General features: G+C 48.7%; 1 protein-coding gene across 2 annotated transcripts in view; it reads left to right on the forward strand.

Annotated features, from left to right (window-relative positions):
• LOC144489719 (X-ray repair cross-complementing protein 5-like) overlaps positions 1 to 22703 on the forward strand; it is a 44860-nt gene extending 22157 nt beyond the window's left edge. The window contains exons 8-13 of one of the 2 annotated variants that reach the window (XM_078207570.1): positions 4409 to 4577; positions 8730 to 8876; positions 12583 to 12744; positions 16102 to 16231; positions 16607 to 16707; positions 22356 to 22703. In XM_078207570.1, the coding sequence (XP_078063696.1) occupies positions 4409 to 4577; positions 8730 to 8876; positions 12583 to 12744; positions 16102 to 16231; positions 16607 to 16707; positions 22356 to 22558 (912 nt within the window). In that variant the 3' untranslated portion in view covers positions 22559 to 22703. The remainder of the gene's footprint in view (positions 1 to 4408; positions 4578 to 8729; positions 8877 to 12582; positions 12745 to 16101; positions 16232 to 16606; positions 16708 to 22355) is intronic. The other variant, XM_078207572.1, reaches the window with a different exon arrangement.
• The last annotated feature ends 1852 nt before the right edge of the window (positions 22704 to 24555 follow it).

A 24555-nucleotide genomic window follows, 5' to 3' on the forward strand; every position in this document is an offset into this window, starting at 1 on the left:
AAATAAAGGAGAGTATTAAAATAAAAACAGCTGCGTACAGAGTGGCCAAAAATAATGGAGAAACAAGTGATTGGGAAAAATTTAAGAAACAACAAAGAGAGACTAAGAAAGCGATAAAGAAAGGAAGGATAGACTATGAAGCTCGGCTAGCAATTAATATAAAAAATGATAGTAAAAGTTTTTATAAATATATAAAAAGGAATAGAGTGGCTAGAGTGAATGTTGGACCCTTGGAGGACGAGAGGGGGGAGTTAATAGTGGGAAATGAGGATATGGCTGAGTCTTTAAATAAGTTTTTTGTGTCGGTCTTCACGGTGGAGGACACAAATAGTTTGCCAAATATTAACGATAGAGGGTTGGCAGCAGGAGAAATACTTAATACCATTAATGTTACCAGAGAGGCAGTGCTGGGTAGACTAATGGGACTGAAGGTGGATAAGTCCCCGGGTCCGGATGGAATGCATCCCAGGGTATTGAAAGAAATGTCAGAGGTAATAGTGGATGCGTTAGTGATTATTTATCAAAACTCGTTGCATTCTGGGGTAGTGCCGGTTGATTGGAAAAAGGCTAATGTTACGCCGCTGTTTAAAAAAGGAAGGAGACAAAAGGCGGGTAACTATAGGCCGGTCAGCTTAACGTCTGTAGTAGGGAAAATGCTGGAATCCATTATTAAAGAGGAGATAGCAGGGCATCTGGATAGAAATGGTTCGATCAATCAGACGCAGCATGGATTCATGAGGGGAAAGTCGTGCTTGACGAACATGTTGGATTTTTATGAAGATGTGACTAGGGCGGTTGATGGAGGAGAACCGGTGGATGCGGTGTTTTTGGATTTCCAAAAGGCGTTTGATAAGGTGCCCCAGAAAAGGCTACTGAAGAAGATTAGGGCACACGGAGTTGGGGGTAGTGTGTTAAAGTGGATTGGGGACTGGCTATCCGACAGGAAGCAAAGAGTCGGAATAAATGGGTGTTTTTCCGGTTGGAGGAAGGTAACTAGTGGCGTGCCGCAGGGATCAGTACTCGGGCCGCAACTATTTACCATTTATATAGATGATCTGGAGGAGGGGACGGAGTGTAGGGTAACGAAGTTTGCAGACGACACAAAGATAAGTGGAAAAGTGAATCGTGTGGAGGACGGAGAAGATCTGCAGAGAGATTTGGACAGGCTGAGTGAGTGGGCGAGGATATGGCAAATGGAGTATAACGTTGAGAAATGCGAGGTTATACACTTTGGAGGAAATAATAACAAATGGGATTACTATCTCAATGGAAACAAATTAAAACATGCTACCGTGCAAAGGGACCTGGGGGTCCTTGTGCATGAGACGCAAAAGCCCAGTCTGCAGGTACAACAGGTGATCAAGAAGGCAAATGGGATGTTGGCCTATATTGCGAAGGGGATAGAATATAAAAGCAGGGATGTCTTGATGCACCTGTACAGGGCATTGGTGAGGCCGCAGCTGGAATACTGTGTGCAGTATTGGTCCCCTTATATGAGGAAGGATATATTGGCATTGGAGGGAGTGCAGAGAAGGTTCACCAGGTTGATACCGGAGATGAGGGGTTTGGATTATGAGGAGAGGCTGAGGAGATTGGGTTTGAACTCGTTGGAGTTTAGAAGGATGAGGGGGGATCTTATGGAGACTTATAAGATAATGCGGGGGCTGGATAGGGTGGAGGCGGAGAGATTCTTTCCACTTAGTAAGGAAGTTAAAACTAGAGGACACAGCCTCAAAATAAAGGGGGGTCGGTTTAAGACAGAGTTGAGGAGGAACTTCTTCTCCCAGAGGGTGGTGAATCTCTGGAATTCTCTGCCCACTGAGGTGGTGGAGGCTACCTCGCTGAATATGTTTAAAGCGCGGATGGATGGATTCCTGATCGGTAAGGGAATTAAGGGTTATGGGGATCAGGCGGGTAAGTGGTACTGATCCACGTCAGATCAGCCATGATCTTATTGAATGGCGGGGCAGGCTCGAGGGGCTAGATGGCCTACTCCTGCTCCTATTTCTTATGTTCTTATGTTCTTATGTTTCAGGTCGATGACTTTTCTTTACAACTAGCCCACGTTAGACATGCCACAGGGTTCAAACAGGTACAGAAGGAAGGTATGCACGGAGGGCTGGAAAGAGTGAAAGGGGAGGCAGCAGAGATTAAATAACAGAAGAGATAATGGTGCAAGGCAAAGATAGAATGGTAATGAGATGAGTAAATAAAGAAAAAAAGAACTTGTATTAATTAAAATAGCGCCTTCCACAACTTCAAGATGGCCCAAAGCACTTCACAGCCAATGAAGTACTTCTGAACTTTCCTGCAGACAAAAGGAATATGCCCAAGCCTTGCACCTGTTTTGAATTATCTGACAGCTTGATAAGCCTATAGCTCCTCATTGCTTTCTCCATGGCAAGACCTCGGCCAATCAGAGTCGACTTGTCAACCAATCAACACCCTTTTCTCCTGTGGTATAAATTGTCACAATTGTTTGAAATTTGACCTTCTGGGGTTTGTCCTGATGAGTGCAAGACAAAAAACTTCGACAACCTGTCTCCTTGTTCAGCATTGGTTTCGAAGTTTAGCCACTGCTGTAATGTAGGAATCTTTCTACTTACATTTGACTCTCTTCATCCCTTTCACAAATTGATTCCCTCCCTGTAACTTGCTTTTTTATTTTAAAATAAGGATCAGTACGAGGTATCATTTTTATTTTCTGCTCTGTCTGTAACTGATTACCTGTTTAAAGTTAAAAGTTTATTTATTAGTGTCACAAGTAAGGCTTACATTAACACTGCAGTGAAGTTACTGTGAAAATCCCCTAGTCGCCACACTCCGGCGCCTGTTCGGGTAACACTTAGGGAGAATTTAGCACGGCCAATGCACCCTAACCAGCACGTCTTTCGGACTGTGGAAGGAAACTGGAAGGCCCGGAGGAAACCCACGCAGACACGGGGGAGAACGTGCAGAGACTCCACACAGACAGTGACCCAAGCCGGGAATCGAACTCGCGTCCCTGGCGCTGTGAAGCAGCAGTGCTAACCACTGTGTCACCGTGCCGTCCCGTTTCTGGGATACGCATCACCCTTCTTCCAATGTCCTGAATATTTTGTACCATCGTAATCCAGACAGCCAGTGGGAAGAGGCTTCCATCCCTTTGCTCTTTTTATACCGAGATTAACTTTCCATTTTTCAGTCAGACCTTCACTGGATTAGCTCTTTGAAGAAGAGGCATACGGACCCGAAATGTTAACTCTGCTTCTCTCTCCGTGCACCTGCTGAGCTTTTCCAGCATTCTCTGTTTTTATTTCAGATTTCCAGCGTCCATAGTATTTTGCTTTCACTTCATTGAGTTTATCTGCTTGATGTGGTTACATGACCATCTATATTGATGGATTATTCCACAAAATATGTCCAGCCTAATGAACAGAGCGTGCTTGAGCGTCTGTGTTCTTTAACAAAATAACACAGAGGCTGTGTTACTCATGACGGTGATCGCTCATAACACACAGTGTGACCTAATCCAGAAGAGGACCGTTAGGGCGGCATGGTGGTTAGCACTGGTGCCTCACAGCGCCAGGGACGTGAGTTCGATTCCCGGCTTGGGTCACTGTCTGTGTGGAATCTGCACGTTCTCCCCGTGTCTGCGTGGGTTTCCTCCGGGTGCTCCGGTTTCCTCCCACACTCCAAAGATGTGCGGGTTAGGTTGATTGGCCATGATAAATTGCTCCTTAGTGTCAGGGGCACTATCAGGATAGATACATGGGGCTACAGGGATAGGGGCTGGGTGGGATTGTGGTCGGTACAAACTCAATGGACTGAATGGTCTCCTTCTGCACTGCAGGGATTCTATGATTGCCCATCCCGAGTTGCCCTTGAGAAGGTGGTGGTGAGCTTCCTTCTTGAAACGCTACAGTGCATGTGGTGTAGGTACACCCACTGTGCTGTTAGGGAGGGAGTTCAGGGATTTTGACCCAGCGACCGTGAAGGAACAGCCAATATATTTCCAAGTCGGAATAGTGAGTGGCTTGGAGGGGAACTTGTCGGTGATGGTGTTCCCAGGTACCTGCTGCCCTGGCCCTTCTAGATGGAAGTAGTTGTGGGTTTGGAAGGAGCTATTGAAGGAACCTTGGTCAGTTCCTGCAGTGCATCTTATCGATGGTACACACGGCAGCCAATGTGTCCGTGGTGGAGGAAGTGAATGCTTGTAGAAGGAGTGCCAGTCAAGCGGGCTGTTTTGTCCTGGATGGTGTCAAGCTTCATGAGTGTTGCTGGAGCTGCAAGTGGAGAGTACTCTATCACTCCTGACTTGTGCCTTGTAGATGGTGGACAGGCTTTGGGAGGGTCAGCGGGTGAGTACCTCGAAAGATGTTGCTCTTTCATATAATTTAAGCCTGTTCTTGTTCTTTTTGGTTCCCAGGTTTATGGACAGAGGCAGATTGTTCTGGAGAAAGAGGAAACCGAGGAATTGAAGAGATTTGATGGCCCAGGCTTGGTTCTCATTGGTTTCAAGCCATTGTCACTCTTAAAGAAGCACCACCACATCAGACCCCCACAGTTCATTTACCCAGATGAGATGCTGATAACAGGTAACCCTCAGCCGCTGTTACTGCTGCCCTTTGGCCAAGTGGGCATGGCTCTACCCAGGGTATTTATAGAGCACAGGGTCCAAACTTCATCCCCCTTCTCCTCAGTTAGCTGATGGTTCACAAGACAGATTCATGCAGATAATGATGGGAAACCCTGCAGTGGCAGCGAGAAGTGTTAAAACGTTAGGAGCTAATGTTCCAGCATGAAGGAATCCTACTGGAGAGAGAGAGAGTGACATTTTATATATTTACAATGCAGCCGTAATATCGAGCAGATGCAAATATGTTATCGGATAGAATACCCCTCCTCTAGAATCCCTCTACCCTAGAATACCCTGTATAGAATACCACTATCCTAAAATACCCTGTATAGAATACCCCTACTCTCGAATCCTTCTCTCCTAGAATACCCTGTCTAGAATCCCTCTACCCTAAATACCTTGTCTAGAATATCTCTATCCTGGAATACCCCATATAGAATACCTCTACCCTAGAATACCCCGTATAGAATACCTCTGTCCTAGAATACCCCATATAGAATCCCTCTATCCTAGAATACCCCGTATAGAATCCCTCTATCCTAGAATACCCCGTATAGAATACCTCTACCCTAGAATATCCCGTATAGAATACTTCTATCCTAAAATACCCTGAATAGAATACCTCTATCCTAGAATACCATGTATAGAATACCTCTATCCTAAATACCCTGAATAGAATCCCTCTACCCCAGAATACCTCGTAGAGAATACCTCTACCCTAGAATACCCCATATAAAATACCTCTATCCTAAAATACCCCATATAGAATACCTCTACCCTAGAATACCCCGTAGAGAATACCTCTACCCTAGAATACCCCGTCTAGAATACCCGGTATAGAATACCGCTACCCTAGAATACCCTGTATAGAATGCCCCTGCCCTAGAATACCCTGAATAGAATACCTCTACCCTAGAATACCCTGTAGAGAATACCACTACCCCAAAATACCCTGTATAGAATACCACTAGCCTAGAATACCCTGAAGAGTATCCCCTATCCTTGGGAGCTGTATCACTGATTGTTTGATGCTACCTGAGCATTATTATATCTTAAGAGATGAGAAGATGAATTTGAGCTCATTGTACCTGGTCCACTTCCTCTCATTACAGCATGCGGTTACATACTGAATGGCGTTAATGTGTTCTCTCCACTGCTCTGGATCATAGATCACGCCAAAGATTTCTCACATTTTGAATCGAGGAGTCAGGTGCTGAATCCTATTACCCTGGTTAGAAACATAGAAAATAGGAGCAGGAGGAGGCCATTCAGCCCTTCGAGTCTGCTCCATCATTCATTATGATCATGGCTGATCATCCAACTCGATATTCTGTTCCCATCTTCTCCCCCATATCTTTTGATCCTCTTCGCCCCAACCAAGTGCTATATCTAACTGCTTCTTGAATACATTCAATATTTTGGCCTCAATTACTTTCTGTGGTAGCAAATTCCACACATTCACCACTCTCTGGGTGAAGACATTTTTCCTCATCTCTGTCCTAAATGGTTTAGCCTGTATTCTTAAATTGTGATCCCTGGTTCTGTACGCCGCCCCAACCCCCCCGCCATTGGGGAACATCCTTCCTGCATTTACATTGTCTCGTCTTGTTAGAATTTCAAGTTTATTTATTTGTGTCACAATTACATTAACACTGCAATGAAGTTACTGTGAAAATCCCTGAGTTGCCACACCCTGGCGCCTGTTTGGGTACACCGAGGGAGAATTTAGCATGGCCAATGCACCTAACCAGCACGTCTTTCAGATTATGGGAGGAAACCGGAGCACCCGGAGGAAACCCATGCTGACACGGGTTTCTATGAGATTCCCCCCGCCTCATTCTTCTGAACTCTGGTGAATATAATCCTAACCGACTCAATCTCACCTTGGGAGTCAGTCCCGCCATCCAAGGAATCAGCCTGGTAAACCTCCGCTCTACAGCAAGAACGTCCTTCCTCAGATAAGGAGACAAAAGCTGCACACAATATTCCAGGTGTGGTCCCACCAAGGCCCCATATATATGCAACCAGACACCCCTGCCCCGTACTCTAATCCTCTCGCTATGAAGGCCAACATTCCATTTGCCTTTTTCACCGCCTGCTGCACCTGCATGCTTAACTTCAGCGACTGGTGCATGAGGACACCCAGGTCTCATTTCACATTCCTTTTTCCTAATTTATGGCCTTTCAGATAGTAATCTGCCTTCCGTTTTTGCTACCAAAGTGGATAACCAAAGTGTTGTCAGGGAAAAAATCGGACCTCTCAGGGACAAAAGTGGGGAATTATGCTTGGAACCCAAAGAAGTAGGGGAGATCCTAAATGAATACTTTGCATCAGTATTCACAAAGGAGAGGGATGTGTTGACTGGGAGTGTCTCGGAGGGGAGTGTTGAACCGTTGGAGAAAATCTCCATTACAAAGGAGGAAGTGTTAGGTTTGTTAGAGAATTTAAAGACTGACAAATCCCCAGGGCCTGATGGAATCTATCCAAGGCTGCTCAGGGAGACGAGAGATGAAATCGCTGGGCCTCTGACGCAAATCTTTGTCTCGTCACTGGACGCAGGTGAGGTCCCAGAGGATTGGAGGATAGCTAATGTGGTCCCGTTATTTAAGAAGGGTAGGAAGGATAACCCGGGTAATTATAGGCCGGTGAGCTTGACGTCCGTGGTGGGGAAGTTGTTGGAGAAGATTCTTAGAGATAGGATGTATGCGCATTTAGAAAGGAATAAACTCATTAACGATAGTCAGCATGGTTTTGTGAGAGGGAGGTCATGCCTCACTAACCTGGTGGAGTTTTTTGAAGAAGTGACCAAAATGGTTGACGAGGGAAGGGCAGTGGATGTCGTCTATATGGACTTTAGTAAAGCGTTTGACAAAGTCCCTCATGGTAGGCTGGTGAAAAAGGTTGGATCTCATGGGATAAAGCGGGAGGTGGCGAGATGGCTGGAGAACTGGCTTGGTCACAGAAGACAGAGGGTGGTAGTGGAAGGGTCTTTTTCCGGCTGGAGGCCTGTGACTAGTGGTGTTCCGCAGGGCTCTGTATTGGGACCTCTGCTGTTTGTGATTTATATAAACGATCTGGAAGAAGGTGTAACTGGGGTGATCAGTAAGTTTGCGGACGACACAAAATTGGCAGGACTTGCAGATAGTGAGGAGCATTGTCAGAAGCTACAGAAGGATATAGATAGGCTGGAAATTTGGGCAAAGAAATGGCAGATGGAGTTCAATCCTGATGAATGCGAAGTGATGCATTTTGGTAGAAATAATGTAGGGAGGAGCTATATGATAAATGGCAGAACCATAAAGGGTGTAGATACGCAGAGGGACCTGGGTGTGCAAGTCCACAGATCCTTGAAAGTGACGTCACAGGTGGAGAAGGTGGTGAAGAAGGCACATGGCATGCTTGCCTTTATAGGACGGGGCATAGAGTATAAAAGTTGGGGTCTGATGTTGCAGATGTATAGAACGTTGGTTCGACCGCATCTGGAATACTGCGTCCAGTTCTGGTCGCCACACTACCAGAAGGACATGGAGGCTTTGGAGAGAGTACAGAGGAGGTTTACCAGGATGTTACCTGGTATGGAGGGGCTTAGTTATGAGGAGAGATTGGGTAAACTGGGGTTGTTCTCCCTGGAAAGACGGAGGATGAGGGGAGACTTAATAGAGGTGTATAAAATTATGAAAGGCATAGATAGGGTGAACGGTGGGAAGCTTTTCCCCAGGTCGGTGGTGACGTTCACGAGGGGTCATAGGTTCAAGGTGAAGGGGGGGAGGTTTAACACGGATATCAGACGGACATATTTTACACAGAGGGTGGTGGGGGCCTGGAATGCGCTGCCAGGCAAGGTGGTGGAGGCGGACACACTGGGAACGTTTAAGACTTATCTAGACAGCCATATGAACGGAGTGGGAATGGAGGGATACAAAAGAATGGTCTAGTTTGGACCAGGGAGCGGCACGGGCTTGGAGGGCCGAAGGGCCTGTTCCTGTGCTGTATTGTTCTTTGTTCTTTGTAACCTCACATTTCTCCAAATTATACTGCATCTGCTGTTCATTTGCCCACTCACTCAACTTGTTCACATCACACTGAAGCATCTCTCCATCTTCCTCACAGCTCACCCAGCTTTGTGTCATAATGAACAAAGAACAGTACAGCACAGGAAACAGGCCCTTCGGCCCTCCAAGCCTGCGCCGCTCCTTGGTCCAACTAGACCAATCGTTTGTATCCCTCCATTCCCAGGCTGCTCATGTGACTATCCAGGTAAGTCTTAAACGATGTCAGCGTGCCTGCCTCCACCACCCTACTTGGCAGCGCATTCCAGGCCCCCACCACCCTCTGTGTAAAAAACGTCCCTCTGATATCCGAGTTATACTTCGCCCCTCTCAGCTTGAGCCCGTGACCCCTTGTGATCGTCACCTCCGACCTGGGAAAAAGCTTCCCACTGTTCACCCTATCTATACCCTTCATAATCTTGTACACCTCTATTAGATCTCCCCTCATTCTCCGTCTTTCCAAGGAGAACAACCCCAGTCTACCCAATCTCTCCTCATAGCTAAGACCCTCCATACCAGGCAACATCCTGGTAAACCTTCTCTGCACTCTCTCTAACGCCTCCACGTCCTTCTGGTAGTGCGGCGACCAGAACTGGACGCAGTACTCCAAATGTGGCCTAACCAGCGTTCTATACAGCTGCATCATCAGACTCCAGCTTTTATACTCTCTACCCCGTCCTATAAAGGCAAGCATACCATATGCCTTCTTCACCACCTTCTCCACCTGTGTTGCTACCTTCAAGGATTTGTGGACTTGCACACCTAGGTCCCTCTGTGTTTCTATACTCCTGATGACTCTGCCATTTATTGTATAACTCCTCCCTACATTATTTCTTCCAAAATGCATCACTTCGCATTCATCCGGATTAAACTCCATCTGCCACCTCTCCGCCCAATTTTCCAGCCTATCTATATCCTGCTGTATTGCCCGACAATGCTCTTCGCTATCCGCAAGTCCAGCCATCTTCGTGTCATCCGCAAACCTGCTGATTACACCAGTTACACCTTCTTCCAAATCATTTATATATATCACAAATAGCAGAGGTCCCAGTACAGAGCCCTGCGGAACACCACTGGTCACAGACCTCCAGCCAGAAAAAGACCCTTCGACCACTACCCTCTGTCTCCTATGGCCAAGCCAGTTCTCCACCCATCTAGCCACTTCTCCTTGTATCCCATGAGCCTTAACCTTCTTAACCAACCTGCCATGTGGGACTTTGTCAAATGCCTTACTGAAATCCATATAGACGACATCCACGGCCCTTCCTTCATCAACCGTTTTTGTCACTTCCTCAAAAAACTCCACCAAATTTGTAAGGCACGACCTCCCTCTTACAAAACCATGCTGTCTGTCACGAATGAGATTGTTCCGTTCTAAATGCACATACATCCTGTCTCTAAGAATCCTCTCCAACAACTTCCCTACCACGGACGTCAAGCTCACCGGCCTATAATTTCCTGGGTTATCCCTGCTACCCTTCTTAAACAACGGGACGACATTCACTATCCTCCAATCCTCAGGGACCTCACCCGTGTCCAAAGAAGCGACAAAGATTTCCATCAGAGGCCCAGCAATTTCATCTCTCGTCTCCCAGAGCAGTCGAGGATAGATGCCATCAGGCCCTGGGGCTTTGTCAGTTTCAATGTTCCCTAAAAAACCTAACACTTCCTCTCTTGTAATGGAGATTTTCTCTAACGGGTCAACACCTCCCTCCGAGACACTCCCGGTTAACACGCCCCTCTCCTTCGTGAATACCGATGCAAAGTATTCATTTAGGATCTCCCCTATTCCCTTGGGTTCTAAGCATAATTCCCCTCCTTTGTCCCTGAGTGGTCCGATTTTCTCCCTGACAACTCTTTTGTTCCTAACGTATGAATAGAATGCCTTAGGATTCTCCTTAATCCTGCCTGCCAAGAACATCTCGTGACCTCTTTTTGCCCTTCTAACTCCCCGTTTGAGTTCTTTCCTACTCTCTCTGTATTCCTCCAGAGCTCCATCTGTTTTCAGTTGCCTGGACTTAACGTACGCCTCCCTTTTCATTTTAATCAGATCCTCAATTTCCCTGGTTATCCACGGCTCTCGAATCCTACCTTTCCTATCTTTCCTTTTTAGATCTGCAGATTTGGAGATATTACATTTTGTTCTCTTGTCTAAATCATTAATTTATATGTAGTGAATAGCTGGGGCCCCAGCACTGATCCCAGCGGTACCCCACTAATCACTGCCTGCCATTTGGAAAAAGACCTTGTTTATTTCCTACTCTTTGTTTCCTGCCTGCCAACCAGTTTTCTATCCATCTCAATACACTACCCAATCCCATGCACTTTAATTTTACACACTGATCTCTTATGTGGGACCTTATCTGAAAGTCCAAATAAACCACATCCACTGGCTGCCCCTCATCAACTCTACTAGTTACATCCTTGAAGAATTCCAGTAGATTTGTCAAGCATGATTCCCCTCGTGTAAATCCATCTGACTCTGTCCTGTCCAGCCGCTGTTTACCAAGTGCTCTGCTATTAAATCCTCCCCCACTACCGACGTCAGGCTGACTGGTCTATAATTCCCTGTTCTCTCTCTGCCTCCCTTTTTAAATAGTGGGGTTACATTAGCTACCCTCCAATCCATAGGAACTGTCCCAAAGGCTATAGAACCTTGGAAGATGAATACCAATATACCCACTATTTCTCAGACCATTTCCTTAAGTACTCCGGGGTGTAGATTATCGGGCCCTGGGGATTTATCAGCCTTCAATCTCAATTTCCCCAACACCATTTCTCTACTAATATTAATTTCCTTCAGTTCCTCCCTCTCCCTGGACCCTGTGTTCCCCAACTTTTCTGGTACGTTATTTGTGTCCTCCTTTGTGAAGACAGAACCAGAGTATGTATTTAGCTGGTCAGCCATTTCTTTGTTCCACATTATAAATTCCCCTGTTTCTGACTGTAAAGGACCTAGTTTGCCGTTAACAATCTTTTTCACCTCACACACCTAATAGAAGTTGGATGGCACGGTAGCACAGTGGTTAACACTGCTGCTTCACAGCTCCAGGGGCCTGGATTTGATTCCCGGCTTGGGTCACTGTCTGTGTGGAGTCTGCACATTCTCCTCGTATCTGCGTGGGTTTCCTCCGGGTGCTCCGGTTTCCTCCCACAGTCCAAAGATGTGCGGGTTAGGTTGATTGGCCATGCTAAAAACTGCCCCTTAGTGTCCTGAGATGTGTCGGTTAGAGGGATAAGTGGGTATATATGTAGGGATATGGGGGTAGGGCCTGGGTGGGATTGTGGTCGGTGCAGACTCGATGGGCCGAATGGCCTCTTTCTGTACTGTAGGGATTCTATGTTTCGAAACTTTTACGGTCAAAGTTTATGTTCCCCGCAAGCTTACTCTCGTACTCCATTTTCCCCTTATTAATTAGTCCCTTTGCTGAATTATAAACTGTCCCAATCCTCAGGTCTATAGTTTTTCTGGATCATTTGTATGCCTCTCCCTTGGACCTTTAACTATCTCTAATTTCCCTTGTAAGCCTTGGTTTGGCCACCTTTCCAGTTTTATTTTTGTGCCAGACTGGATTAAATAATCATTCTTTGAATGTTTGCCGTTGCCGATCCACCATCGTCCCCTTAAATAACATTTCCCAATCTATCAAAGCCAACTTGTGCCTCATATTCATCGTAGTTTCCTTTATTAAGATTCAGGACCCTAGTCTCAAAATCAACTCCCTCACTGTCCACCTTGATGAAGAATTCTATCGTGTTATAGGGGATGAAGTAACAATTTGACTTTATCGTCACCACTTGCTAAGCAGCTCAGAGAGGTCAGCCCCCCTGGTCCTTTCCAGCAGCCTTTGGGCCAGCCCTGGTGCCAGGTGCTTATTGTTCTGAGCTGTGTTTATGTTTCACATTCCCAACAGGAAGCACCACTTTATTCAGCGCACTGCTCACCAAGTGCCTGGAGAAGGACGTGTATGCTGTTTGCCGCTACACTCCCCGGAGGAACACCGCACCCCGATTTGTGGCGTTGGTCCCACAGGAGGAGGCGCTGGATGATCAGAAAGTGCAGACCATCCCTCCAGGTCAGTGACACTGTCTCTCTCGGATTGCTCACTGACTGGGTGAGTACACTTGATTTGTCTCTCCTTTCTGACTGAGTTATGGTCACACCAGTGCCACAGAATCTCCGGCACCTTTTCTCCCTGGAAAGACGGAGGATGAGGGGAGACTGAATAGAGGTGTATAAAATTATGAAAGGCATAGATAGGGTGAACGGTGGGAAGCTTTTCCCCAGGTCGGCGGTGACGTTCACGAGGGGTCATAGTTTCAAGGTGAAGGGGGGGAGGTTTAACACAGATGTCAGAAGGACATATTTTACACAGAGGGTGGTGGGGGCCTGGAATGCGCTGCCAGGCAAGGTGGTGGAGGCGGACACACTGGGAACGTTTAAGACTTATCTAGATAGCCAGATGAACGGAGTGGGAATGGAGGGATACAAAAGAATGGTCTCGTTTGGACCAGGGAGCGGCACGGGCTTGGAGGGCCGAAGGGCCTGTTCCTGTGCTGTATTGTTCTTTGTTCTGCGTGGCCACATATGATAATTATTCACACACTATTTGTCTATGGAGGGCATCGTAGCTGTTGCCTATCCTACCCCCACTCACCTTCCCCACACACACACACACACACACACCACATACCACGTGTATACACACACCACATGTGCACACACACCACACGTACACACACCACACGTACACACACCACACGTACACACATAGCACACATTTACACACATCTCAGGTACACACACGCACCACATGTACACAGACACCACATGTACATGCACGCACCACATGTACACACGTAGACGCACGCACCACACGTACGCACGCACCACACGTACACGCACGCACCACACGTACGCACGCACTACACGTACACGCACGCACCACACGTACACGCACGCACCACACGTACGCACCACACGTACGCGCGCGCACCACACGTACGCGCGCGCACCGCACGTACGCGCGCTCAACGCACATACGCGCCCGCACCGCACGTACACGCGCACACCACACGTACGCGCGCACACCGCATGTATGCGCGCGCACCGCACGTACGCGCGCGCACCACACGTACACGCGCGCACCGCACGTACACGCGCACACCACACGTATGCACGCACACCACACGTACACGCGCGCACCGCACGTACACACACATATATGCACACAGTGGAGCCTGGCTGATTGTGTGCAGCTCCAATGCAGAGAGGAACTGAAACCAGATATTTGATTTGATTTATTATTGTCATGTTTATTAGTATACAGTAAAAAGTATTGTTTCTTGCGTGCTATACAGACAAAACATACCGTTCATAGAGAAGGAAAGGAGAGAGTGCAGAATGTAGTGTTACAGTCACAGCTCGGGGTGTAGAGAAAGATCAACGTAAGAGAAAGATAGCACCACAGCCTGGGCTTGGACTCAGATGAACTAACTTCAGATTTCTATAGTTCAGAGTTACAGCGGATACATGTTACAGTGGGTGGATGAAAATTGAAGATTACATAATAACTGCTGAGAGGAAATTGATCCAATCTATAAAGGAGAAAAGATTGCAGGGCTGGGGGAAAGAGAAGGCTCTTGAGACGCATTGGATAAGCTCTTTCAAAGAGCCAGTATAGCCATTATATATTAACGATCTAGATGACAGGACTGGGGGCATTCTGGCCAAGTTTGCCGATGATACAAAGATAGGTGGAGGGGCAGGTAGTATTGAGGAGGTGGGGAGGCTGCAGAAAGATTTAGACAGTTTAGGAGAGTGGTCCAAGAAGTGGCTGATGAAATTCAACGTGGGCAAGTGCGAGGTCGTGCACTTTGGAAAAAAGAATAGAGGCATGGACTATTTTCTAAACGGTGACAAAATTCATAATGCTAAAGTGCAAAGGGACTTGGGAGTCCTAGTCCAGGATTCTCTAAAGGTAAACTTGCAGGTTGAGTCCGTAATTAAGAAAGCAAATGTAATGTTGTCATTTATCTCAAGAGGCTTGGAATACAAAAGCAGGGATGTACTTCTGAGGCTTTATAAAGCACTGGTTAGGCCCCATTTGGAGTACTGTGAGCAATTTTGGGCCCCACACCTCAGGAAGGACATACTGGCACTGGAGCGGGTCCAGCGGAGATTCACACGGATGATCCCAGGAATGGTAGGCCTGACATACGATGAACGTCTGAGGATCGTGGGATTATATTCATTGGAGTTTAGGAGGTTGAGGGGAGATCTGATAGAAACTTACAAGATAATGAACGGCTTAGATAGGATGGACGTAGGGAAGTTGTTTCCATTAACAGGGGAGACTAGGACGCGGGGGCACAACCTTAGAATAAAAGGGAGTCACTTTAGAACAGAGATGAGGAGAAATTTCTTCAGCCAGAGAGTGGTGGGTCTGTGGAATTCATTGCCACAGAGGGCTGTGGAGGCCGAGACGTTGAGCGTCTTCAAGACAGAAATTGATAAATTCTTGATTTCTCGAGGAATTAAGGGCTATGGGGAGAGAGCGGGTAAATGGAGTTGAAATCAACCATGATTGAATGGTGGAGTGGACTCGATGGGCCGAATGGCCTTACTTCCGCTCCTATGTCTTATGGTCTTATGGTCTTATGATGGGCTGAATGGATTCTATGCAGTGTAATTCAATGAATCATTTACCATCGCTGTAGCCCTGCATTACATTGGCAGTGCAGTGATTTTAGACGTGGGTCTTCACTTGTGGTTTCCTCCCTGGGAACAGTAACCTGACGATAGGCAGAGTTTTTTAAGCGATGTTGATTGAGGGATGAATACTGGCCGAGACACCAGGGAAAACTCCCCGCTGCTCTTCAAAACAGGGTCGTTAACATCCACCTCCGTGGGATGTGGGGACCGCAGTTTTCTGTCACGTCTGAAAAGCATTAAATTACACAAAGAATCCACCCCACGGAGCTGCAATCACCACTCACACACGCACCCAGGGACCTGGGTCAATTTCCAGCTTGGGTCACTGTCTGTGTGGAGTCTGCACGTTCTCCCCGTGTCTGCGTGGGTTTCCTCCGGGTGCTCCGGTTTCCTCCCACAGTCTGAAAGACGTGTGGGTTAGGGTGGATTGGCCGTGCTAAATTCTCCCTCAGTGTACCCGAACAGGAGTGTGGCGACTCGGGGATTTACACAGTAACTTCATTGCAGTGTTAATGTAAACCTACTTGTGACACTAATAAAATAAACTTTGAAACTTTAAAACTTTACTAGTCGTAGCTTTGACCTGATTTCTGCAAAAACGCGAATGTTCATCCCAGGTCATCCCATCAAACGCAACTCCTGAGTCGGGCAGAGTGGACGTGTGAAATGCTCACCGATTCCTGGTACAAACAAAACCTTTCCGTCGTTTTCCCATCAGGATTCCACCTGATTTATTTGCCTTACGCCGACGATGTCAGGAAGATCGGCTTTACGGAGAAGCGAGTGGCCAGCGAGGATCAGATCGAGAAGATGAAATCAGTGGTGCAGAAGCTCCGGTTTAAATACAGGTCAGTCAGAGGTTCCAGCGATACTTTCTGCGCCATTAGAGGATCACTGTCTGTGCGGAGAGTCTGCACGTTCTCCCCGTGTCTGCATGGGTTTCCTCCGGGTTCCTCCCACAGTCTGAAAGGTGTGCGGGATTGGCCGTGCTAAATTGCCCCTCAGTGACCCAGATGTGTAGATTAGAGGGACTAGCGGGGTAAATACATTGGGTTACGGGGATAGGACCTGGGGTGGGATTGTTGTCGGTGCAGACTCGATGGGCTGAATGGCCTCCTCCTGCACTGTAGGATTTCTATGATTTCCCCAGTGCAGATGAACAGGAAATTTCTGCAAATTCTCCTTAAAATAAAATGGTGACCATTTCTATCCCTCTGGATTAGGCCTGAGAGCTTTGAGAATCCGGTTCTTCAGCGGCATTTCCGTAATCTGGAGGCACTGGCCCTCGATTTGAAGGAACCGGAAGAAGTTGAAGATTTGACACGTGAGTATCCTGCTGTACAGCTCGTACCCACTGCCCAGCAGCAAAAGGAATTAATTTGATTTGATTTGATTTATTATTGTCACATGTATTAACATACAGTGAAAAGTATTGTTTCTTGCGCACTATACAGACAAGGCATACCGTTCATAGAGAAGGAAAGGAGAGAGTGCAGAATGTAGTGTTACAGTCATAGCTCGGGTGTCGAGAAAGATCAACTTAATGCGAGGTCGGTCCGTTCAAAAGTCTGACAGCAGCAGGGAAGAAGCTGTTCTTGAGTCGGTTGGTACGTGACCTCAGACCTTTTCCCCGACAGAAGAAGGTGGAAGAGAGAATGTCCGAGGTGTGTGGGGTCCTTGATTATGATAAGGAATGATAGTGATTATGAAAAGATAGTGATTGTAAAGACTAAAAAAGCCCAGCTTTCACACGTAGTCTGTAACAGAGCAGTATATCGGGAATATTTCCCATTGGATTCAGGGCCCCGGGGCAGGTATGAATATTGGGTAATTGTTGAATCCAGTTGTAATGCCCCCTGGGGGGCAGAGAGGGGTTGCTGGGGGCATGAAGAGGGGAGAAATATGGCAAAGTGGGGGGGGGTTAGGGTGGGGGAGCTGGGGGATGCAGAGAGGAGAGTCAGTGTATCAGCAAATGCATACTGTGGCAATTACAGTAATTGCCTTATTAAAGACAGGCGATGGTTATTGACTCAACCTCTGAAAGAGTATAAATGGACACAGGGGGAACAGATACTGTGGGGGAATCAGAGGAGCTTGTATCTGTACTGAGCTGTATGTAGAATAAACTTGCTGAAGGAAAAAGACCAGCTAATGTATTATTCCTCCACTGTTAATAAGAGCGAGCTCGGACGGGGTGGGATGGGAGGGGTGCAGAGCTCAGGGGAAGAGGAGGCAGAGCAGGGGGGAGAGGGGACAGAGCTCAGGGGAGGGGGGGCAGAGCTGGGGGGAGAGGGGACAGAGCTGGGGAAAGGAGCAGATAGTGGGGAGAGAGGGGGAGCTGGGGGGAGGGAGGGGCAGCTGGCGGGGAAAGGGAGAGCTGGCGGGGAGGGGGAGCTGGGGGTGTTGGAGAAGGGCAGCTGGGGGGAGTAGGGGAGCTGAGGGGGAGCTGGGGAGAGAGAGGGAGCTGCGGGTGAGGGGAAGCTGGGGGGGAAGAGGGGGAGCTGGGGGGGACGAGGGGGAGCTGGGGGGGAAGAGGGGGAGCTGAGGGGGAGCTGCGGGGGAGAGAGGGGAGCTGGGGGGGAGAGAGGGGAGCTGAGGGGAGAGAGAGGAGCTGGGGGGAGAGGGGGAGCTGGGGGGGAGAGAGGGGAGCTGGGGGGAGCTGGGGGGAGAGGGGGAGCTGGGGGGGAGAGAGGGGGAGCTGGGGGGCGAGGGGGAGCTGGGGGGGAGAGAAGGGAAAGAGGGGGAGCTGGGGGAAGAGGGGAGCTGGGGGGAGAGAGGGGAGCTGGGGGGAGAGAGGAGGAGCTGGGGGGAGAGGGGGAGCTGGGGGGAGAAAGGGGGAGCTGGGGGAGAGAGGGGGAGCTTGGGGGGAGGGAGAATTGGGGGTGGGGAGAGGGTGGAAGTATACTGTGAAAGGTCTGACACTGGGAAGTTCCGAAGAACAAAGGGACCTTGGCGTGTTTGTCCATAGATCTCTGAAGGCGGAAAGGCAGGTTAATAGGGTGGTGAAAAAGGCATATGGCACACTCGCCTTTATCAATCGGGGTATAGATCACAAAGCAGAGAGGTCATGATGGAGTTGTATAGAACTTTGGTGAGGTCACAGCTGGAGCACTGTGTGCAGTTCTGGTCACCACATTATAGGAAGGATGTGATCGCACTGGAGGGGGTGCAGAGGAGATTCACCAGGATGCTGCCTGGGACGGAGTGTTTAAGTTATGAAGAGAGGTTGGATTGGCTTGCGTTGTTTTCTCTGGAGCGGAGAAGACTGAGGGGCGACTTGATTGAGGTGTTCAAGATTATGAGGGACATGGACAGGGTGGATAGGGAGCAGCTGTTGCCCTGAGTTGAAGGGTCAGTTACGAGGGGACACAAGTTAAAAGTGAGGGGTGGGAGGTTTAGGGGGGATTTGAGGAAAAGGTTTTTTCCCCAGAGGGTGGTGAGGGTCTGGAATGCGCTGCCTGGGGGGGTGGTGGAGGCGGGATGCCTCACATCCTTTAAAAAGTACCTGGATGAGTACTTGGCACGTCATAACATTCAGGGCTATGGGCCAAGTGCTGGTAAATGGGATTAGGTGGGCAGGTCAGGGCATTTCATGCATCAGTGCAGATTTGGTGGGCCGAAGAGGATTCTGTGATTCTGAGCTGGGGGGGCAGAGAGGGGGAGCTGGGGGGCAGAGAGGGGGAGCTGGGGGGCAGAGAGGGGGAGCTGGGGGGCAGAGATGGGGAGCTGGGGGGCAGAGAGGGGGAGCTGGGGGGCAGAGAGGGGGAGCTGGGGGGCAGAGAAGGGGAGCTGGGGGGCAGAGAGGGGGAGCTGGGGGGCAGAGAGGGGGAGCTGGGGGGCAGAGAGGGATAGCTGGGGGGCAGAGAGGGGGAGCTGGGGGGCAGAGAGGGGGAACCGGGGGGAGAAGGGGAGCCAGAGGGGAGATGGGTGCTGGGGGGGAGGAGGAAAGGTAGAGAGGTGGAGAAGGGGGGTTGGAGAGGGAGAGCCGTGGCAGTGGGTGGGGGGGGGGGGGGGGGGGGGGGGCGGGGGGGCTGGAGTGAACGTGGGGTGAGAAGCTGGGGGGGAGAGAGGAAGCTGGAGAGGTGCAAATAAATGACTTTGATAGAGGAGCGTAATAGGGGCCTGGAGCTGGTTTATCCCCCGGGCTATAACCTAGGTGAAAAGAGCCAACAGAAGAGGAAGCTCAGTGAGTACTGCGGCAAGGGGAGCAAATTAAACGTTGTGTCAGTAAATGCGCCGCGTGGGATACAAGTGAGCCACACAGACACGGAAATCTCTGCTCAATTCTCTCAGAACTGAACCAGCTGGTCGCCAAAAGAAACAAAGAATTGCGTTTCTTTAGTGCCTTTCCTCAGGACATTGTAAAACACTACAGTCAGTGAAGTGTAGTGGCCGCTGTAATTTATTACAACCCTGTTAGGAACATTTATAGAGAATTAACTGACCATAATTACCTGACAGAACTACGTCACTAGATTTCAACTTTTTCAAATAAAAACAAACTTTATTGTATTTTAGAGTTAAACAAAGCAAGCACTATTAACTCAACACCGCAGTTTATCATTCCTCATGCCTGTGAACTCAGTTCATCTTTGTGCTCCCTGCCCAAGAATTCCCCTTTACGTGGCAAGAATATTGAAGGTGCATTCACTTCTGTAGAAACCAGCCCGTGAGGTATGCCACAGCCCTCCAGAATTCACTTTATCGTTCCTCCCTGTTAGTTATTTCCTGAGGAAAGGTTTTATGGGGATCCTGCCCATTGATTTTTGGCAAAGCAACCTTCCAACCTTTATTTAACATCACACAACTGTGGAGGTTCAGCTCCTTGTTCTGGTGGCTGGTAGGTACCCAACTTGCTCCTCAGAGTTTCCAAACAATTCTGTTGACTGCTTTCGGCCTCAGGGTTCTGGGGTGGACCACTGTAGATAATCCAGGGAACAAATAGCTGTTTTATTATACAGGACAGATGCAAGAATATCAAATTTCAAAGAGCAGCAATTAAAGATTATCAGTCGGGCTCGCAATGTGGCCCATTTACGCCTGCTAGAAATTACGTGTATTCATATGGAGGGACCTGTCCTCTACAGGCAAAAGGAACATGTCCAGGCACTGCCTTTTTTAATTAAATGGAAGCATGGGGAGGGGGGGTCAATAGTTCCCTGGCGCACCCACCATGGCAATACCTCAACCAATCAAAATCGATATGCTGACCAATCAGCACCCATTTTTTCGTGGAGTATAAATTGTTACTCCCTTTGAAATTTGGCATTCTTGTGTCTGTCCTGATGAGTGCAAGATGAAAAGCTTTGACAGCACGCCTCTGTTTTTGCAGCGGTATTCAAATCCAGAGGGAAAATGTGGGTTCAAATGCCCACCATGACTGTCTGAGAATTCTAAGCGAGTATTTGTTTTTTAAAAACTTGATCAATATCAAGTAGCTCCCGATAAAGGTGACCCCAAAACCTGTCAGATTGTCAGAAAAATCCAACGACCGAGCTCATGTCTATTATGGAAGGGGGTGGCACGGCGGCACAGTGGTTAGCACTGCTGCCTCACAGCGCCAGGGACCCGGGTTCGATTCCCGACTTGGGTCACTCTCTGTGCAGAGTCTGCACGTTTCTCCCCGTGTCTGTGTGGGTTTCCTCCGGGTGCTCCGGTTTCCTCCCACCATCCCGAAAGACGTGCTGGTTAGGGTGCATTGGCCGTGCTAAATTCTCCCTCAGTGTTACCCGAACAGGCGCCAGAGTGTGGTGACTGGGGGATTTTCACAGTAACTTCATTGCAGTGTTAATGTAAGCCCACTTGTGACTAATAAATAAACTTTAAACTTGCTGTCTTTACCAGCCTGTCCTCCTGGTGATTCCAGTCCCAATGAGGCTGACAGCTGAACGTTCTCTGAATTAACTTGGCAAGTCCCACACAAAACTGCCCTATTCATGGCAACTAAAGAAGGGCAATAAATGCTAGCGATGCCCGCTCCTCCAGAATGATTATTGTTTTACTGTCCCTTATAGAACATAGAACAGTACAGCACAGAACAGGCCCTTCGGCCCACGATGTTGTGCCGAGCTTTATCTGAAACCAAGATCAAGCTATCCCACTCCCGATCATCCTGGTGTGCTCCATGTGCCTATCCAATAACCGCTGAAATGTTCCTAAAGTGTCTGACCCCACTATCACTGCAGGCAGTCCATTCCACACCCCAACCACTCTCTGAGTAAAGAACCTACCTCAGACATCCTTCCTATATCTCCCACCATGAACCCTATAGTTATGCCCCCTTATAATAGCTCCATCCACCCGAGGAAATAGTCTTTGAACGTTCACTCTATCTATCCCCTTCATCATTTTATAAACCTCTATTAAGTCTCCCCTCAGCCTCCTCCGCTCCAGAGAGAACAGCCCTAGCTCCCTCAACCTTTCCTCATAAGACCTACCCTCCAAACCAGGCAGCATCCTGGTAAATCTCCTCTGCACTCTTTCCAGCGCTTCCACATCCTTCTTATAGTGAGGTGACCAGAACTGCACACAATATTCCAAATGTAATTCCAAATTATAAACAATGAACAGGTGTAAAGTAAATTTAAAAGTAAAGTTTATTTATTAGTGTCGCAAGTAAGACTTACATTGACACCGCAATGAAGTTACTGTGAAATTCCCCTAGTTGCCACACTCCGGCGCCTGTTCAGGTACACTGAGGGAGAATTTAGCACGGCCAATGCATCCTAACCAGCATGTCTTTCGGACTGTGGGAGGAAACCGGAGCACCCGGAGGAAACCCACGCAGACACGGGGAGAACATGCAGACTCCACACAGACAGTGACCCGAGCCATAATTAACTGAAGTGGAATTGCACGGTGCTGTTTCTTATTAGCCGAATATTCAAGAGTGGGGCCATTGTTTGTCTTCGGTACTTCGGAGATTTGTCACGGTGACTGTCTGAAGAATGAACTGCTGTTCTCTGTGATCAGGCGACGCAGCCGGGGGAGCCGAGAAGAAGCCAAACGTGGAGGTGTCGCTGGGGAAGGAGGAGGTCAGGCAGTACCTGCGGAGCGGGACGCTGGGCAAGCTGACCGTGCCGGTGCTCAAGGAGGTCTGTAAACAGTACGGGCTGAGGGGCAGCAAGAAGCAGGAGCTGATCGACGCCATCACCGGTCACTTCGCTGAGAACTGACCGCGGTGGAATTCAGGCCATGGCCTGGGGGGGAGCGGGGGGAGGGCGGGGGCTGCGGGTCGTGTACGAGCAGCGGAGACTGTCGGGTTTAGCTGGGGAAAAGACCCAACTGGCCTTCCCAAATGAATCAAAACATCACAGGAATCTTCAAACTGTGACCGCCCCCCCCCAACCGCCCCCCCTCCCACCCCGCCCCCAACATCCCCCCCCCCAACCCCCACCCCCACCGCAGCCAGCAGCCAGTATCCAAATCAGCTCTGATCCAAATATAACAGAACCAGGACTTGCTCTGACTCCGTGATTCCGACCATCTGCGTAATGAGGAGAGCCCAGGCTCTCCTTCCGAGGCCTCCAGGATATACAGGCCACCTCGCTGACAAGGAACTCAGAAATCTGCCCCCGGGATATTTTTGTACCTGTTGAATTTGTCACAAGTTTATTTTATACTTTGTGTTTTACAGGCCACCTGTAACCTACTCACCTCCAACAAAACCCAGTCCTGGGAAAGTCACTGCCACGTCTGAATATTATTTTCCTCCCTGTTATTTTTACCGGGGGGTTGGTGAGGAAGCCCCGGACTTGGTTATGGCAGAAAGGTACCTGTTAACAACCAGCTGGCACCGCCCAAGGGTAGTATACTGACCCTTGGCTGCGCTCTTTACACTTGTAGTTCTAGTGAGTGGAGAGAGAAATAGGCAGCACGGAGCTGCAAAGGTTAACCTAAACATGCAAGATCCATGTGCGGGCTGGGTGGATTGGCCATACTAAATAGCGCCTTAGTGTCAGGGGGATTAGCAGGGTAAATATGTGGGGTAACGGGGATAGGGCTTGGGTGGGATTGTAGTCAGTGCAGACTCGATGGGCCGAATGGCCTCTTTCTGCCCTGAAGGGATTCTATGATTTCTTTTAACAACGGTACAAAGTAATAACGAGGTTTTGGGACCTCGCTTTGATGGGAACAGTTACCGTATCAGATCAGTAATCTCTCGCTGGAAACAGAGGCAGGCCATTCAGCCCCTCGAGCCTGTTCTGGGTGAAGGCAGTTAGGGTTGCTCTGAGGTGAAAAGTTCAAATTAAATACAAACCATCTCTTCTCGCATTTCCCTCGCACGCTAACCAACCTCCAATCCTGATTTTGGCTGTCTGTATTTTAATATAAGTGACAAGATTAAAGAGTTTACTGGGGATGATTTTTTTTGGGTACTTCCTGCCTGTTTTGTTGCCGCTCCTGTGTGTTTTTCTTCTCGAAACTCTATGGCCAGAATTTTCCCGTTCTGCCCGGCACGGGAATCGGAGCGGGCGAGGGGCGGAACGCGAAAAGGTGCGTTGACCTCGGGTGGGATTTTACGGTTTCAGGACGAGTGAGTCTGTAAAATCCCACCCTTTCTTATTTACTTCCTCTCTCGGACCTCAGAGTCCTGAGATTCCACATCACCATCTCCAGACCACCACCATTGCTCACTCAGTGTTTAATTGAACCAGACTCTAAACATCTTTTTGTAGCTTCCTCAGAGCTCCATCATAGTTGCCTTGAGTTCCACAGCATCACTCTCAGAGCCCCATCGCAGCTGCTTCACAGCATCACTGCAACTCCCTCGCAGCACCACTGCAGCTCCCTCGCAGCACCCCTGCAGCTCCCTCACGGCACTGCCTGCAGCTCCCTCTCAGCACCACTGCAGCTCCCTCGCAGCACCACTGCAGCTCCCTCGCAGCACCACTGCAGCTCCCTCGCAGCACCCCTGCAGCTTCCTCCTTCTCGTTCCATAGTAATGATGTTCACCTCCTATATTGAGGACAAGACATGCAGCCGCTGGTGATTATACCCGAGCAACGAGTATGGCTCCCAGGAGGAAATCTTCCATTTATATGTTTCTAAGATAACTGTTTAAAGAAGCGGTTGTGTACGGGTCAGGACTTCATAATATCGAGAAGTTAAAATAATTCACTGTTTTGTTGAAGTAAAATATTTGAGAATCTGTTTCTGTTTTTCTGATACG

Source organism: Mustelus asterias, unplaced genomic scaffold (genome assembly GCF_964213995.1).
Source record: "Mustelus asterias unplaced genomic scaffold, sMusAst1.hap1.1 HAP1_SCAFFOLD_2469, whole genome shotgun sequence".
In the NCBI taxonomy this organism is placed as follows: Eukaryota; Metazoa; Chordata; class Chondrichthyes; order Carcharhiniformes; family Triakidae; genus Mustelus; species Mustelus asterias.